The sequence below is a fragment of the Centroberyx affinis genome, unplaced genomic scaffold (assembly GCF_046629955.1).
Source record: "Centroberyx affinis isolate AG114_WGS23_722 - 3 ecotype Tasmania unplaced genomic scaffold, CSIRO-AGI_Caff_v1 ptg001437l_1, whole genome shotgun sequence".
NCBI lineage: Eukaryota > Metazoa > Chordata > Actinopteri > Beryciformes > Berycidae > Centroberyx > Centroberyx affinis.
In genome coordinates, this window is record NW_027279911.1 from 13717 (window position 1) to 31307 (window position 17591).

Sequence of the window (17591 nt, forward strand, 5' to 3'; positions counted from 1 at the left end):
GTGAGTTTTGAAAGCCAGAAATCTCAGCAGCAAGTAATGGCTGAGTCGTTGGTGTTGATCAATAACCCTATCAACCGCCTGCAGATAGATTATGGTCATTGATTTTATTTATTTTTTATTAAAGAAAAACATATAGGTTCACTCACAATGTGCATCTATAAGTGGGAGTATTTGTTGTGTTCTTTTATCTTTCTATTTTACTTGATGTGACTCTTTTAATGCAGTGTATTTTGCTTGTTCTTTTATATGAATTGTATCTTTTTATCTGTCTTTTATCTGCCTTCTATTGATGTAAAGCACTTTGAGCTGCATGTTGTGTATGAAAGGTGCTATACAAATAAAGGTTATTATTATTATTATTATTGTGTGATACGGGGCAGTAAAAACCTTACTCATTGCCACTTTAACTTCAGTGTTTCAGTTCACTGCCACAGGAAGAACTGTTGCATGTGGAAGAAGTTTTCTGTTGCCACTGGTAACTCTCAGTTGTTTCCCACTCCTCTCTCTCCCTTTCCGTCTCTCTGTCTCTCTCCTCTTCTGTACAGATGGAGAGTTGCAGAGGCGTGTCCTCTGCTCTGCACAGATCCAGCTACGTCAGCTGGTGTGCGGACTCTGCTGAGTCGGCGCCTCTGACCCCGGCTCTGACATCATCAGGTAGGCTCCACCACTCGACACACTCTAAATCATCAAAACTCATCTCTTCACTTTAGCCTTTAACTCGCTCTGACTTTCCTGCTACAGGCCTGAAAGTCTTTTTTTGCACTTTGCCTCGCACTTATGCACTGCTGCACTGCTGCACTTCTTTTAAAATGTTGTATTTTACTTGATCGTATGCATTCTATGTACCCTTTTTTATTTTGTTTTTTATTTTTACTATCATTATTCTGTGGGTTTTATTTTCCATCTTATGTTATGCATTCCTAATTTTTATCTTATTTTTTACTATTATTATCAAGTGGGTTTTATTCTCCATCTTATTTTACATTAATTATGGCATTCTATCCCTGTTTTTATGCTCATTCTACGTCTATTTTTATGTGAAGATGCATTCTATGTATTTTATTCTCATCTTTATCTTATTTTTACTATTATTATCAAGTTTTATGTGAAGCACTTGGTGCATGTAATTTCTTTGTTGTAAAGCACTTTGAGCTGCATTTCTTGTCGCTATACAAATAAAGTTTATTAGTTTAGTATTATTAAATAATAAGAGGAAACCTTTGTAAAACCTCTTCAGGTCGCAACCACAGGGGAACGTTCCGGAAGTTCCTTAGAAACCCTTTATAAAGGGTCAACATTCTTAAAGGAACCCAAGGGATCTTAGAAAAACCCTTGATGGACCTTGATGGTTTTAGAGTACAGAATACTTACACATCTACAGTATATAGTACTTATATAGTGGTTAAATGAAGCTCTGTCTGTCTGTCTGTCTGGCTTTCGTCTTGTTTGTCTGTTTGTTGTCTCCCATGACAACAAACCGGGGGAGGGACTATGGATCGGCCCTGGTCCGTATGTCCGTTCATCCATTGATCCGTCCATCACACACAGACACACAATATCTCAGACACCACTGTTTAGATTTTGACTAAATGGAAACTTGGTTAGATGAAAATAGCAATGCAACACTTATTGAAGCTTGTCCTCCAAATTACAGCTTCAGCGCAGACGAGAGGGTGGAATAGCCGCTATCTGCTCAGATCAGTGTAACCGTACAAAGGTTGAACTAGGAGTGTTTCTTGTCTTTTGAATATCTGGCCTTTGTCCTCAAGGCTGAAACTCCAGTTCTTATTTTAACACTAAGGCAACTATAATTTTTTCTCCCAGAATTTTCTGAATTGGCATCACTTATTATCACCAGATATGATTACATAAATAATATGTCTGATTCGAAGGCTTTGGAATTCATCAACCTACTGGACAGTTTAGCACTAACTCAACATGTCACTGAGGCTACACACCAACAGGGTAACACACTCGACCTGGTCGTGACGAGAGGGTTAAAGATTGACTAGGGCTAGTATCGCTTCAGGTTCTGGTAATTTCAATAGTCAGTCTTGTAAATGGCAAACATCCATGAGGACATTTACCAGTATTTCTGTTACAGAACTTTATAAGTTTGTAACAGAGAGTAAATCTTCCACCTGCTCTCTTCAGGGTTTTCATTAGTGTTTCAAACTCTGCTCTGAAAATCATTAATACATCACTTAAAGACCCTATAGACAACTTGTTTGCTTTAACTTATCATTATGAAGTAAATGTTGATTGCACAGTGTAATGTCTATAGAATAATGACACCATCGGCGTTTAGATTGGTTCCTATAAGCTTCGCTTTCACGATGCAATTCTATCTGCCACCGGGTACGATCTCCCAGGAGAATGAAGGCTCGACTTACGGCACAAAGGAAGTGCGTCATCCATTGCGCAACCAAAAGAGGAATAGAATAGGTTTTCCCCGGTAGCTATCGGTAGCTACTGGGGAAAACACACAACCTGCCTACTTATTAATACTACCGGATGTTTTACTCTGGCTTTATCATAGCACTGAGATCGGGGTTTCTAGTTCAAATTGGGATTCTTACGGTTGTTTCTTGCTTTGGACAGTAGCCAGGCTGCTGGCGGTAGCGTTAGCCATGTTGCTAACGCTACCGCTAGCAGCCAGAAAATGAACCAGGAGCTACAAAGAAGCCAGGACCAGCCAGAAACAAACGTCTATGTTTGTTTCTGGAACAAAAGAATCAAACATCTAACTATGTTAGCGTTAGTGTTAGCTAGCGTAGCTAGCGTTAGCAATGTCAGCCGTGTTGCTAACGCTAGCTACACTAGCTAATGCTAGCAGCCAGAAACAAACAAATGATCCATTGTCCGTTTGATAATCTAAACAAAGAACACGTTTTCTTGCAGTGGCCTTTCTAAAATGAGCAGTGGTGAAAGTTACTATATTGTGTTATGATCAAGGAGTTGATAAGCAGACAGATGGTTTGTTCTGTTGCACGGAGCTAGGCTCTAACAGAAAGAGATCTGGTTGTCTTTGCGACAGTGGCGCAAACAACAATACCACTTGGAAACACTAGGGGGGGACAACAGGGGGAAAGCTGAAAAGTTGTCTGTATCCACTTTAAGACTGGGGTCCTGATGCCTTTAAAATTAAGCTTTTAATTAGCCTTCATTTTTAACTGTTTAATTTGATTGTGTTCTTTTATCTTTCTGTTTTTACTTGACTTGATTCTTGGGTCAGTTGGTAAATGTCTGCTAACCCTGGATGTAGAGGCTGACTGGCTGCAGCATCATGTGACTGAAGTGACATCAGAGCGGCCGGATACATCGGTCACTAGTGATTGGTTCAGATACATCGGTCGCTAGTGATTGGTTCAGATAGTCAGTCAGTCAGTCAGTCAGTCACTAGTGATTGATTCAGATAGTCAGTCACTAGTTATCGGTTCAGATAGTCAGTCAGTCAGTCAGTCAGTCAGTCAGTCACTAGTGATTGGTTCTGTCAGTCAGTCACTAGTGATTGGTTCAGTCAGTCAGTCAGTCACTAGTGATTGGTTCAGATAGTCAGTCAGTCAGTCAGTCAGTCAGTCACTAGTGATTGGTTCAGATACGTCGGTCGCTAGTGATTGGTTCAGATACGTCGGTCGCTAGTGATTGGTTCAGATAGTCAGTCAGTCAGTCACTAGTGATTGATTCAGATAGTCAGTCAGTCACTAATGATTGGTTGAGATAGTCAGTCAGTCAGTCACTAGTGATTGGTTGAGTCAGTCAGTCAGTCAGTCAGTCAGTCACTAGTGATTGGTTGAGATAGTCAGTCAGTCAGTCAGTCAGTCAGTCACTAATGATTGGTTGAGATAGTCAGTCAGTCAGTCAGTCAGTCACTAGTGATTGGTTGAGTCAGTCAGTCAGTCAGTCAGTCAGTCACTAGTGATTGGTTGAGATAGTCAGTCAGTCAGTCAGTCAGTCAGTCAGTCACTAGTGATTGGTTGAGATAGTCAGTCAGTCAGTCAGTCAGTCAGTCAGTCAGTCACTAGTGATTGGTTCGGGGAAAATCAACCCCCCCCCACACACACACACACAGAAAAAACAGCTAACGAGGAGGAAATCTCAGGCTGATTAATGGAGTGGAAACCAGATGGACATTCAGTCTGAGTTAAATTCTGGGTTGGGAAAAGTTGATGAGAAACATTTCCATTCTTTCAACAGTCACCGCCTCCTAACAGACTGTGGTTGTACTGAGCAGCTCAAAGGTGTGAATGTGCGACTGAAGCAGAAGCAGGGTGTTGCTGAATGTACGTTCAGCTCAAACAGAAGTGCAACAGTTAGCTACTTCAAACTCAATGTGTGGACAGAGATTAATGTAAAATGCATTTCTTCCCTTCTCTCTCTCTCCCTCTCTTTCTTGCTCAATTGCTTGGTGCTGGGAGGCAAAAGCAGCAAAAAGGAAACACGCATTTATCAAAAAGACCTTCTCTTCCTTCTCCCTCTCCCTCCTTCCTAGGGACTCCAGAAGGATTTTCAAACCCTAATCAACAGTCAACCGGCGGAGGTCCGATTCCACTTCTCCTTCTGTCAGTGTCAGAAACCACCGGAGGACTGAGGAACCCGACGCTATCCCATCAGCCCCCACAGACGCCTTTTGCAAGACAGACACATCACGGCGCCTACAGACATTCCCAGCAATCCCAATCTAACCCTCACTCCCGCACGGCTCCGACAAGTCAGAAACACAGAAGTCCTCTTGATGGTGATGAAAATGTTGAGAAGGGTGAAAGAAGTGAAGAGGATGAAGGTGTGGAAGGTGGAAACAGGAGCGTCAGACTTTCAGAGGCTGACTGCAGGAGGCAGGAAGACCCGTCTCTCCTGCATCCGGACGTTGAAAGCTTCCACCTTCCCAGGAGCAGTCCGGTCATCTCCCGACGCCGGAGGTCCCTCTCCTGGCATGGAGGAGACACCGACAGGCCCTCTTCTCTGAGGTAATTATATACAGGAATGTACAAAAATCCCTTCTCTCTCTCCCCTTAACACTTAAAGGTATAATATGTAACATTTCCACATTAAAACGACTAGACCTATGTTATATATTTTTTTGAGTTGTGTACTTACATTATCCCAAATGTTTCCAACAATGGTCAAACCCAGAGAAATCCGTAATTTTATTCAAGGTAACGGTGCGTTTCATTTGGTCACCTGTCAATGGCGTCATATCCCCTTTACCCCCTAACTTCCTGTCATGGCGTCATATCCCCTTTACCCCCTAACTTCCTGTCATGGCGTCACATCCCCTTTACCCCCTAACTTCCTGTCATGGCGTCATATCCCCTTTACCCCCTAACTTCCGGGGAAACACGGGAAACACCAGATGATCCGTCAGAGAGTGAGGAAGGAAGTCGGCCAACTAGCTAGCTAGCCGCTCTAGCCGCTCTGTTGTTTTTTTCATTCTATTGTTTTTATCGCTCGCTCGTGACGGATCACGATTATTCATTCCCGTTTGCTGCGCGTTCTGTCGCCGAAGCCGTCCCGGTAAAGCGCAAACATACAGGTGAACCAAACGACCCAAGAAGATCATGGGACAAGAAGAGAGCTAAAACGAGGGTAAATATTGGTGTGGCAAGTTAACGTTACGTTAGCTAATGTTACTTGCGGCTATATCATTAGAATGAAATGACATAACGTGAATAAACATGACTTAACGTGACTTAACGTGACTAAACGTAACGTGAATAGAACTTTAATACATTACCTCGTCCGTGAACATGATTTCTGCCTGAGTCACGTCCGATAGATTTTCACCGGAAATGGTGGTGAAGACAACAACTCCCATGATCCCACGCTACTTCACGACATCATCAAACTACGTCTTTTGTTATTGTTTTGATTGAGAGACCCCTAGCGGCAGAAATTACATACTGTGCGTTTTAACGCATTTTATATTTTCCCTGCACTTCTGTCTGACATGATAATTCTGAGGTCACAGGAATATTGTCAGGGAAATGTGGCTTTGACCCTCTTTCACCCTGTCGACCCGTCATTACAAACGCATGTGAAGCGGCCAAAGCTTTGTTCAAACCCAGAGAACTTTATTTTAAATTCTAATCAAGATCCCAAGATTTCTAAAGATGCCAAATGTCATGCTGGATTACAGGGAAATGTGTAATCTGCTGAATTCTCATGAACGTGTTTATATTCTAAAATACCTGCTATTACAACACTGCTTGACTCATGTTGTGTTATTTCCCTTCCTTGTAACTTATGCCCTTTTTCCACAATGTAAAGTTCTGTTATTTGTCTGTTATCTATTATCTATTATCTGTGTCATTTAAATTCTGTCATGCATTTCTGTTATATTTTTGCTTGTGATCTTGAAACCTTCTCACCTCTTTTGTCGTTTGCTTGTTTGTGTCTTACTTTTTGCCCCTAAGGGATTTTTTGTCTCACCCCACTATGATTTGATCAGTTTTCTCCTATGTTTCATCACCGCACGAAGAAACGAAAACTAAAAGCGAAACTTTTCTACTCCCAGCTCTCGCTCCCCGTCCCCCGCTCCCGGTGCAGCGTCTCTGGGTGAAGCCGGAGGCCGGACGGCGCTGGGTCTGGAGGTTCCTGCTGCGCCTCGCCGTCGGTCCTGGTTCCAGGAGGACAAGACGCTGCTCTGCGTCTCCGTCTCGTCCAACCTGAACCGCCTCCTCAGCGTCGGGCTCCACCTGCCCTTCCGGGGACAGCAGGGATCGGCCGAGGAGCGCAGGGGGCGTGGCCAGAGCGGCTCCGATGCCCGTCCCAGACCAGGTACGACAGAATGAAGTTAACCAACTGTCCCACAAAGTCACAAGACAAAAACTGCTCAGTGTCTGGCTATTTTTACATGATTCAGGTTGATCTGTTTACATGAACCTTTCATACCCTGCGAATGACTCTCCCTGTTTCCATTAATAAACCAGTTACCAGAATATTTTTTACTTTGATCGAGCAGTAAGTTCCCACTGAGTAATTTTACATTTATTAGCCGTTTATGTCTAAATGGTTACAGACATTGAGGCTGAAATGAGGCTGCGTGAGTTTTAAAAGTGAAAGTTTAGTAACTTCTACGTCTTAAACTGCATCTTGAGGTAAATGACAAGCATAAAGCATTATCTTATGGACTTCTCTGGTATAGATTTGTGATATTTACAGCTGTTCATGCACTGTTTAAATATGTAATAATGTATTTACTGCTTGGTCTAAAACTGGACTATACATAGCCAAAAAGATCCTGGGCTTTAAGAGAGCTAAAGCATAGTTGCAATGTTGAAATGACGTCTAGTGCTCAGTAGTTACTTCTAATACAGGGGAAATAAATGATGATCCCAACTGCTGACTGTTAAAAAAAATGTACCCATAATTCCCTGTGAGTCTGAATTTAGCAGAAGTTGAAAACCAAAACAGTCAGATGTTTCCATGCCACAGTAACCTGTTTACTATGGGAGTGAGCCAGGCATCTTAACCAGGTTCCTCATCATTGGGGTTTCAGTTATGATGTTTACATTTATGGACAAAAATGGTTTTACAGAGGTTTTTGTTTTGTTTTACTGCATGCCCAGCCAAATAAGAAGCCCTTTGAAAATGTGGTGACTTTAACCACATTTAACATATTAACAGAATTTTTTTTTTTTTTTACCAAAATTTAAGTTACTTCATTTTCCCTTTATAAGACAGCATGGCATGCAGCTGCTCATCCAAGGTTAGTGTGTCCAATAAGATGTGTACCTCCCTGTTACCCATGTCAACAGACATTTCTACACACACACACACATACACACACACACACAAGAAGGTTATTTTTAATTTCCAGTTGAAGCGTTTGGCCCTGCCAGTAGCCAAACCAGTCCGTTTGGGTCTGATCTCACGGTTTATTTCTTGATGTGGTGATATCAGTCGGACGTGTGGGTGATGTCAGCAGCCGATGTCATGTAACGCCAAACTGGTGAAGAACAATTTCATATCTATGGTTTTATCTGACAAAATAAAAGATTTAGTTAGACATTCTGCGAGGTAGAGAATCAAACTTTTCATTAGTATAATATTTATATGTGTGTGTGTGCGTGTGTGTGTGTTGTTTAGTCTGACAAGACTGATGTGCTGCCATCATTGGAGCACGTGCAATATTTACTCACATGTCACTTTAAGCCACTGATTATGGGCAGTATGTGCAGCATTTCTACACCAACCACATGTCATTCAACACCCAATACACCACTACTCCATATCTGTCCACTGCACCTTTACTGCACTTTTGCTGCTGATGTTTTTGCACCCTCGTTAGTTATAGTTGTAGTTTATCGCTAATTGTATTTTATTGCTTATATCTTGTATATTGCTTAGATTCTGTACTTTTTATGCTGATATTTTATATTTCTTATTTATTCTTTGTAAATGGGAAGTCTTTGTATATATGTGAAGTTTTAATTTCGTTGTTGTTCCTTGTTGTTCCAGTGGCACAGCATCCTAACAATAAAGATAAAAGGTCCAGTGATATCCCAGAATGCTCTGCAGACATCTTCAGGACCAGTTGTGAGCTGGAGAAGGTGTGTCATCAACCTTTACTATATTATACATGTAAAACATAAAGTACTTGGCAAATATCAAAATATTATTTGTATAGCCTCACAGTTCAGTCTCTTTTAACACAATAAATGAAAAAAAAACAAATTAATACTCTCTGTAATGTTGATGATAATCATGATGACAAGTTGTTTTATGTGTGTATAAATGTGTGTGTGTGTAGGAAAACGCTCATTTCGTTGTGGTGGACATGGTGCTGGAGGTGCTGGAAGGGGCCAAGTGGACCCTAAGCCTCGGTCAGCAGACTTCCACAGACACACACACACACCGACACACACACCACAGGACGTGCACACACCGACACACCGGCTCTGCGGCAGACCTGCACACACACGAGGACAAACGCAGATCTGAGGTGGACGCACACACAAGCAAACACACACATGAAGAAGAAGAAGAAGAAGAGCAACCAGGGAACGATCGGACCGAAGAACTAAAGAAACTCTCTGTCCTCTCCACTGACAGCGGCTTTGAAGGTAAAATGCTTTTAAATATATACGTACAGATAGAATATGACACATGCTGGGTAAGAAAATGGACATAAAATAAGGCTTCTCTGGGGCGTTGATTTCAAATAGGCTTGAGTCAAGAACCAGAAAAAAAGGGGGGAATTCTGCACTCTCAAAAAGACATCTTGATTGATTTATTTTACATGTTTCAAATAAAAAATATTCAGCTTGGCATGACTGAGAAGAGAAAGTTATAACAGCTGACTTAACAGCAAAGCCCAAGGGAGAACGATCATATTCCTCACTGCAGGAATAATTTTCTTCTAGGTTAATACCTCATCATGACATACAAATACAGCATTCTTGAATATTACTTGGATATTAGAATGGCAAGCTCTCTCTGTATTTTTAAAAGGAAATTAAAGACCTATCTTTTTAATCTGGCTTTTAATTTGGAGTAATTTTATAGCCTTAATTTTTAAGTTCTAATCATTGGTTTTTACTTTTATCCCTGGTGTTTATTTTATTGTATTTTTATTTTATTTTATTGACTCTTATTTATTGATTTTTTTACATTTTATTGTTTTATTGTTGTAATTTTGCTATGTGAAGCACTTTGGGCTGCATGCTTGTATGAAAGATGCTATATAAATAAAGTTGAGTTGAGTTGAGTTGATACTGTGTTTTAATTTCAGACTGTGGAGTTGACAGTACACTGACACTCAGAGATTCCCTCAGAAAGTAAGGAAAACACAGACAAACCTCGGGCACGAATAAATTACCTGTCTACCCACACTTGTTCTGAGCATGCTGAGTCAACCTGCTCTCGTTGACCCCAGGTCCCTGAGGTGTCCCATGATGCATAGCGGTGCAGAGCGGCTGGCCCAGCAGCTGGTGTTGGGTTTCAGGAGGAGCTGGCTTCCCTCCCAGAAGCCTCGGCGAGGCCGGACCAGCCTCCGCACCTCGCTACAGGAGGTGACGATATCTACAGCTTCCAAATGTTTTTTAATCATTTACAGCAAATTAAACATTGATTCTTGAGAAAACTTAATACTTTCCTTTCCCTTTGTTATATTCCAGTATATGTTGTGCAATATTGAATTGAACCTGGGTGTGGCGTCTTCCAGTGTATTAACCTGTGTATTAACTAAAATTATACCATGGTCTGGGTCAATACTCGATTCTGATTGGCTGCAGGGTGTCCATTAATTCCTGATAATGGACACCCACTAAGTAGTTCCAGTGAAACTGTCTGTTCACCATAATAAATTCATGCGCTGGCTATGTAGTAGCAGCCTGTATCTAAAATGAGTAACCATAGCAACAGGGACGCAGTCAAAGCCTCCGTTTACAATTTGTATGTTCGTGAAAATCTTGACATTGATTTGGGGACAATGACATGGCTGGATAGCTAGCTAGTCTTGTTGTTAAACATACTGTCAAATTATATTTACTGTTTGTCAACTGTACGCAATGCTATTGACTTTGAATGTTGCTAGCATAACGTTAGCTTTCTGGCTCATAACTGAGCCAAAGGGTTCTATGAGCTGAGCGGACTAGAAATATCTCCGGCTGCCAAGTCGTATCTAAGGTTCATCCTATTTACTGGAGTAGTGAACAACGTTTCCATTGCATAAGCTTGCTTATGGGATGGTAATGATTGTTCCAGGTATTAGTCAAACCCTCAGGTGTTACCAGGGAAACTGAGTTATGGCTTGTGAAAAACTTTAGATTTTGATTACAAAACGCATGAAAATATAAATTAGTGGTCTTCATTTTTTTTTTTTTGGCAAGTGACCATGGTATATCAAAAATTAATGGACTCCTCTGCTGCGTGTCGGACGGTTCTGGCCTCCCCGTCGTCCATTAAATTCCTGATAATAGACACCTCGTTGGCCATTATCCCTTACTTGTATTGTAAGTACACAATAATACTGTGTTAGTACCTCTAAAACTCTCATGCATATGTTGCACACAGGTGTAACAACACAATGTAAAAACAAACCCATAACACATATTATTGCGCATTTACTTTGCTTTGACATTATGTTAATATACTGGAATGAGGCTATTGTGAAGTAAAGTGAGGAAAAGTGAAGTAAAGTATTCACTCACACACATTTCTAGTATGGGTGGACTTGGGAATGGAACCTCTAACCCTGGCGGTGTTAGTGCCTTGCTCTGCAGCTCTACAGGAGTAACCCCCCCCCCCCCTGTCTCCAGCTGCCAGGTACAGCAGGAGCGCTGGTGAGCAGCGGCAGCCTGACTGATCTGATCAGACTGAGGACCAGGATGAGAGGAACGCTGAGCTGGGCTCCACCTCGCTTCCAGATCATCTTCACTGTTCAACCAACACACAGGTCTGCTGTCAGACCGGACAGAACTGGACCAGACCAAACCAAACCAAACCATAACATACCAGACCAGACCAGACCAGACTAGACTAGACTAGACTAGGCTAGACCAAACCAGACTAGACCAGACCAGACCTGACCAAACCAAACCAAACCATACCAGACCAGACCAGACCAGACCAGACCAGACCAGACCAAACCAAACCAAACCAAACCAAACCAAACCAAACCAAAACATACCAGACCAGACCAGACCAAACCAAACTAAACCATAACATACCAGACCAGACCAAACCAAACCAAACCATAACATATCAGACCAGACCAGACCAGACCAGACCAAACCATAACGTACCAAACTAGACCAGACCAAACCAAACCATAACGTACCAGACCAGACCAAACCAAAACATAACGTACCAGACCAGACCAAACCAAACCAAACCATAACATACCAGACCAGACCAGGGGCCTGTACTACGAAGCAGGATTTGGGGTTAGGGAGGTAACTTCAGGTTTAACCCTGGGTTTTCAGTCTCACGAAGGTGGTTCACTTCTTACCGGGGTAGATCACCATGGTAACTTATGCTGCACGGCTAGCCTGCTCCGGAGCAGGTTAGGTTCAGGGTATCGGATCAAAACATATGAAAGGCCCGCCTTCTGACCAATCAGCTCTCTGGAAACAGGGAGTCACCATTCCTACTGGATCCCGATATGGACAAATATACAAATGGAAATCACAATAAAAAACGGAAAACTGTTTGGCTATTTTCAAATTAACAGACAGTAAGAAGTGCTGTTCACAGGGCGACGTGTTTACAGACCAGTAGAATGACGTTGTTTTCCATGATAACTTATTCGGAGATATAGCAGGCTACTTAATTGACCATATTATTAATGGAAGTTACTGTTGCATATATTAATTGCGCTGACTTTATTTAATTGGGTTCCCGACAGTGTTTGGTTCAGTGTAGGCTATTTCATATTCCATTACCGCAGCCCCGAAGAACATGAGGCCGACTTTATGAATAGAAAATCTTTTTACAGCCAGTGTGCCACAAACTATTTTATCAATGAAAAATATGCCCACTGTGTCCTAATGATGGGGCAGTTCCTCCAGTAATCCTCTCTAGCTTGGAAGCAGAAACAACTTGTACTTTTCGCGGTTATGTTTTGTAATGCTGACAGTTATTCATTATAAGAATTTGTTCTTCTTGAGAGAAGAACCCATTGTTAGTTGCTATCCATTTCTTTCCAATTGAAAATGTCAGCAGGAAATATTAGGGCTTATATCATCCTATAATTAGGTCTATTCTCTATGGCTTTTATTGTTTGATTAGCCTATTTTATTATTTTCGCCTATTTTTAGACTATTATTTTATAGTTTTGCGCTTATAGGCCTATTCTATGTCCTTTTCCCCGCTGAATCATATTACTTTTGCTGTGCAACAATCTAATTTCCCCACGGGGATCAATAGTTTCATCTTATCTTATTCGAATTGTCTGATCTAGATCTGTCCATGTTGCATGTGATTGGCTATTTGTTACAAACCCCGCCTCTTTCATGTGAACGCGCTCATAGCTGATAGGTAAATCCTGGGTTGACAGAGCCAGTTGAGAACCAGCTACGTGAGACCGGTTATCAGGATCGCCAATGTTAGGTTTAGTGAAGCCGGCTAACTCAAAGATACCCTGACTTTGTTGAACTTGCTTCGTAGTATAGGCCCCAGACCAGACCAGACCAAACCAAACCAAACCAAACCATAACATACCAGACCAGACCAGACCAGACCAGACCAAACCAAACCAAACCATAAAATACCAAACCAAACCAAACCAAACCATAACAGACCAGACCAGACCGGACCGGACCGGACTTGACAAGGCTTGCTTTGACTTGACAAGATTTAACTTGACTAGACAAGACTTGACAACAATTGACAAAACTGGTCAAGACTTGACAAGGCTTGACTTGACAAGACTTGACAACAATTGACAAAACTGGTCAAGACTTGATAAGACTTGACAAGGCTTGACTTGACAAGATTTGACTTGATGAGACATGCAAGACTTGACATAACTTGACTTGACATAACATGACTTGGCAAGATTTGACAAAACTTGACAAGATCAGACTAGACATGGTTTGACAAGACTTGACTGATCCCCATGGAGAAACTAGACTGTTGCAGCAGCAAATAGCGATCAGTAAAGAAAACTAGAATATAAATAAGCAAGCAAAAGAGGGTCACATAAAAAATCTATTACAGCTTTACCATGGTGTGCACAATAGCAGCATTAGTGAAGCAGAAAAGAAAAAAACAGATATATATATATATATATGTATATACTGTATATATGAGAATATACCAAAAAATATGAAATATGTGAAGTTAAAATTAATTTTACAAAAACAACAGATATGCAATATATTACAAATGTTAATATGAAGAAAAACAACATGTGAAAATTGCAGCATATATGCAGAATGTGTAAAAATGTGCTTGTATTCCCATAACGTATTAGCAGAGGGCCAGACGTGTTCATGAAGTATTTAGGCATGTAGAGGGTGATGTGTGTATTTTTACACATTTTACAAATCACTTTCTGACTCGGTTTCCTCCGAGCAGACGCAGCGACGCCGTGGCCTTACAGCACTTCCTGTGTGCGGGCTGCGGGACAGAGGTAGAGCCCAGTGAGTAAACACAGAATTCACTTTCATATGTATCTTTATTATTATCTTTATTATTATTACAGCAACATGATAGACAGTATTGTGTCTCACTAGAGTGTGAATCAGGCTTGATTTCAATTCTGTTCAATTCACTGTGGGAAGTGGATTTTCTTCACAGTTCAAACATTTGCATTTAGACTTATCAGGGTTCCTACGCCAGTCTGGAAAGTCTGGGAAAGTATTAAAAATGAATTTGATCATTTCCAGGTCTTGAATAGTTTGGGAATTTGAAAAAAATGTCTGGAAAAGTATGGAAAATGTTGCGGTTCAGGTCCGATACACACATAATTCTAGGTTTTATGTTGTTGTAGACCCACTTTGAGTCCACAGTTTTTGTTGATGTGAAGACTAATGTTCAGATAGAGGGACGCTCTTATTACCCAGCCGCTGTCAGCATGCATTATATCAAATACCGACCAAAATCAAATCCAGTCAAGAACATAGGGTCTGGGAAAAATATGGAATTTTAAAATGGAAACCGTGTAGGAACCCTGCCAATCATCTCACATATTCTGATATTTGTCGCTGTGAAGAACAATCTTCATCTATACAGTGATATGACCTAGTTAGCAGGGGCAAGATGTCTATCTGCATAAATCTTCAAAACAAATCAAGGTCTGGAAAAAGTATGGGAGTTTTTAATTGAAAATGTGTAGGGCCCCTGATTTATAGTAATTACTTTACCCATAGAACTTTGTCAGCTGTGTGAACTGTGATTAGACCACACTTGATGTTAAATCTGTGAAAATGTATCTTTTATTATGTGACTGTGTTACAGTTAAGCCAGTGAAAGTTTTTCCCTTGACTGTACAGCACGTTCAGACTGGGACATTTTTGCTGTCTTTGTGTTGTCCCGGACAAAACGTTTGCGTCATGGACAGATACTTTCGAGCAGTCGGCCCCCATCAGCTTTGATTTCAGGGCGGTCTGGCTGAAACTAGGAGGTCTCGTCCTCCCTCAGCTGCCCTGTAATTCAAACTCTTCCAAACAGCTTCTGCAGAAGGGGCAAGAGAAAAGAGATGAAATATGAGCTTGCTATATGCCTGTGACCCTGTAATTAATGTAGAGTAGTCTGAGGGAAAGAAATGACAGCTAAGGACAGAGGTAGAAACAACAAAATCTCTGGAACAAGAAGGTTGCATACAAACACATTAAAAAATAACTGAGAATGAATCATCATTAGACGATCAAATGAACTGCTGTTACTATTTATGCTTCAAATCAATTCAACTGAAACTATCAGCATTTCTGCTGAACTGCACTGGAGATCAAAGCATTTAACAGCAATGGAGTCAATTCAATTTTAACTGCAATGGAGTGAAAGCATTATTAACTGCAATGGGCTGAAAATGAGATTATAAAACTGCTGACTTTCAATCATCATTATTACAATAATTCCCAGTCAAACACCATAGTTATTACGAAACAATATGGTACATCATCTCACCCGTGTCTCTGTTAAACAGTGCCTGGAAGGCTTCAAAGGCATGCTCAGAAATAAGCAGAACAAATAAGTGTAGAGAGAATATAATGAAGCATTGAAAAACAGACAGTAAGTGGATAATTCATCAGATGTTCATGCTGATAGAAAACACATCTGAATACTGCATCACTCTCTCTGCCTCCAGGGTACATTAAGAAACTGCGGTATTGTGAATACCTCGGCAAGTATGTCGATTTTTTTTGTCTTTGCTATTAGCAAAATAAAAAAAAATGAACAAATGAACTTCAGAAAAGATTATCGGTGGCAAAGTTGGAAATTCTTTATTGTAATTAGTCTAGTTAGATTATCTAATTGTAAATCCTTTGACAGGTATTTCTGTGACTGCTGTCACAGCGGATCTGAAGCTGTGATCCCCGGTCGAGTTCTGACCCACTGGGACTTCAGCAGGTAAGAATACTACTACTATTACTATTGCTATTACTAGTGCTACTACTACTACTGCTACTACTACTGCTACTACTGCTACTACTACTGCTACTACTACTGCTACTACTGCTACTACTACTACTGCTACTACTACTACTACTACTACTGCTACTACTACTGTACTGGCCTCGCTAGAGGTCCCTGTGCCTAGCTATCCAGTCAGCTTAAACATCTACTCAAATAACTCCAGGTGAACCAGGATTTTGTTTCTGGTTGTTTACTTGAATAGTTATTTTTTGTAAAACTGCAACAAACACCAAATGACATGTTGAAATTACAGATATGACAAGGTAAGTATTAAGTATCACAGTAAATAAAGGTAAGTAGGCTATGCTAACAGGTAAGTATAAAATTAACATAGATTATTATCTTAGGTTAGGAAACTATCTTAAGTATGTTAGCTTAGCTGCAATCATATGTCATCAACTAATACAATAAACAATTCACCATAAACTCTTGAAATATGCTGTTTTTCTACGTCAATACACTACTAATTAACAAATCCACTTACAGACAATGCATCTAACAAGTCTTGTAACGATGGATGGAACAGGATTGTGGAGACACCATCGCATGGCTGCCACATGGCAATACTGACACTAAATGAACACTACTTCCTGTCTTTATAGTAGGCTGCACTACTATTAACTGCCACCAGGTGGCTCCAACAACCAAACATGCAAGACCCACACTGGGTCCAGAAGACTCCCCGCCTGGGGTCTTCAAAAAGAGACCCCACATAACTACTATGACTAATCTCAAGAGTCCCCCGGAGACAGAAGAAGGACCACTTCCGTCACAGGTCTGGAGTAAACCCTTGGCTTGCCTTCTTTGATCACTCTCACATCCACTTTCCTCACCAATCCATCTTGGCTTAGAAAGGCCTTTGTGATGACAGCCATGGGCCAGTCGTTTCTTTTTGCTTGAGCATCTTTCATCAAGACCACATCCCCTTGCTTGAGGTTAGGCCTCTTGTCTATCCATTTGCGCCTGCTCTGCAGGGTGCTCAAACACTCTCGCCGCCACCTGCTCCAAAAGGTTTCTGCCAAGCTCTGGACTCGCTTCCATTCTTCCTTGAGAAGCTCTTCTTTCCTGAAGTCGTTGGGCGGAGGTGGGGGAGCCCCAGTTTTCTGGGTCAAGAGCATCAGGGGAGTGAGGATGACAGGTGATTCTGGGTCAGAAGATATGGGAATGAGGGGCCTTGCATTCATAATGGCACTGACCTCAGCCATGAGGGTCGTCAGGACTTCATGAGTTAGGCGTGACTTCCCTTCAAGGAGCATGCAGTCCAGGATGTGATGAGCAATGCCGATCATTCGCTCCCATACGCCGCCCATATGGGATGAATGGGGAGGGTTAAATACCCAGGTGCATTTCTGCGCTTGCAGATACTTCTCCACACTCTGCGGGTCAGAGCGAAATCCATCCATTTCCAGCTCTCGGGACGCACCCACGAAGTTCGTGCCACAGTCTGAGCGTAGTTGTTTTGCTGGCCCTCTGACAGCGAAAAACCTTCTGAGTGCATTGATGAAGCT

At 41.4% G+C, this 17591-nt stretch overlaps 1 protein-coding gene across 1 annotated transcript in view; it reads left to right on the top strand.

Annotated features, from left to right (window-relative positions):
* The first annotated feature begins 545 nt into the window (after positions 1-545).
* Positions 546-17591, top strand: part of rubcnl (rubicon like autophagy enhancer) — a 28328-nt gene continuing 11282 nt past the window's right edge. The window contains exons 1-11 of the mRNA XM_071526659.1: positions 546-654; positions 4493-4967; positions 6515-6777; positions 8461-8552; positions 8753-9065; positions 9734-9779; positions 9905-10013; positions 11262-11398; positions 14023-14087; positions 15755-15794; positions 15940-16017. Coding sequence (XP_071382760.1) covers positions 546-654; positions 4493-4967; positions 6515-6777; positions 8461-8552; positions 8753-9065; positions 9734-9779; positions 9905-10013; positions 11262-11398; positions 14023-14087; positions 15755-15794; positions 15940-16017 — 1727 coding nt within the window. The remainder of the gene's footprint in view (positions 655-4492; positions 4968-6514; positions 6778-8460; positions 8553-8752; positions 9066-9733; positions 9780-9904; positions 10014-11261; positions 11399-14022; positions 14088-15754; positions 15795-15939; positions 16018-17591) is intronic.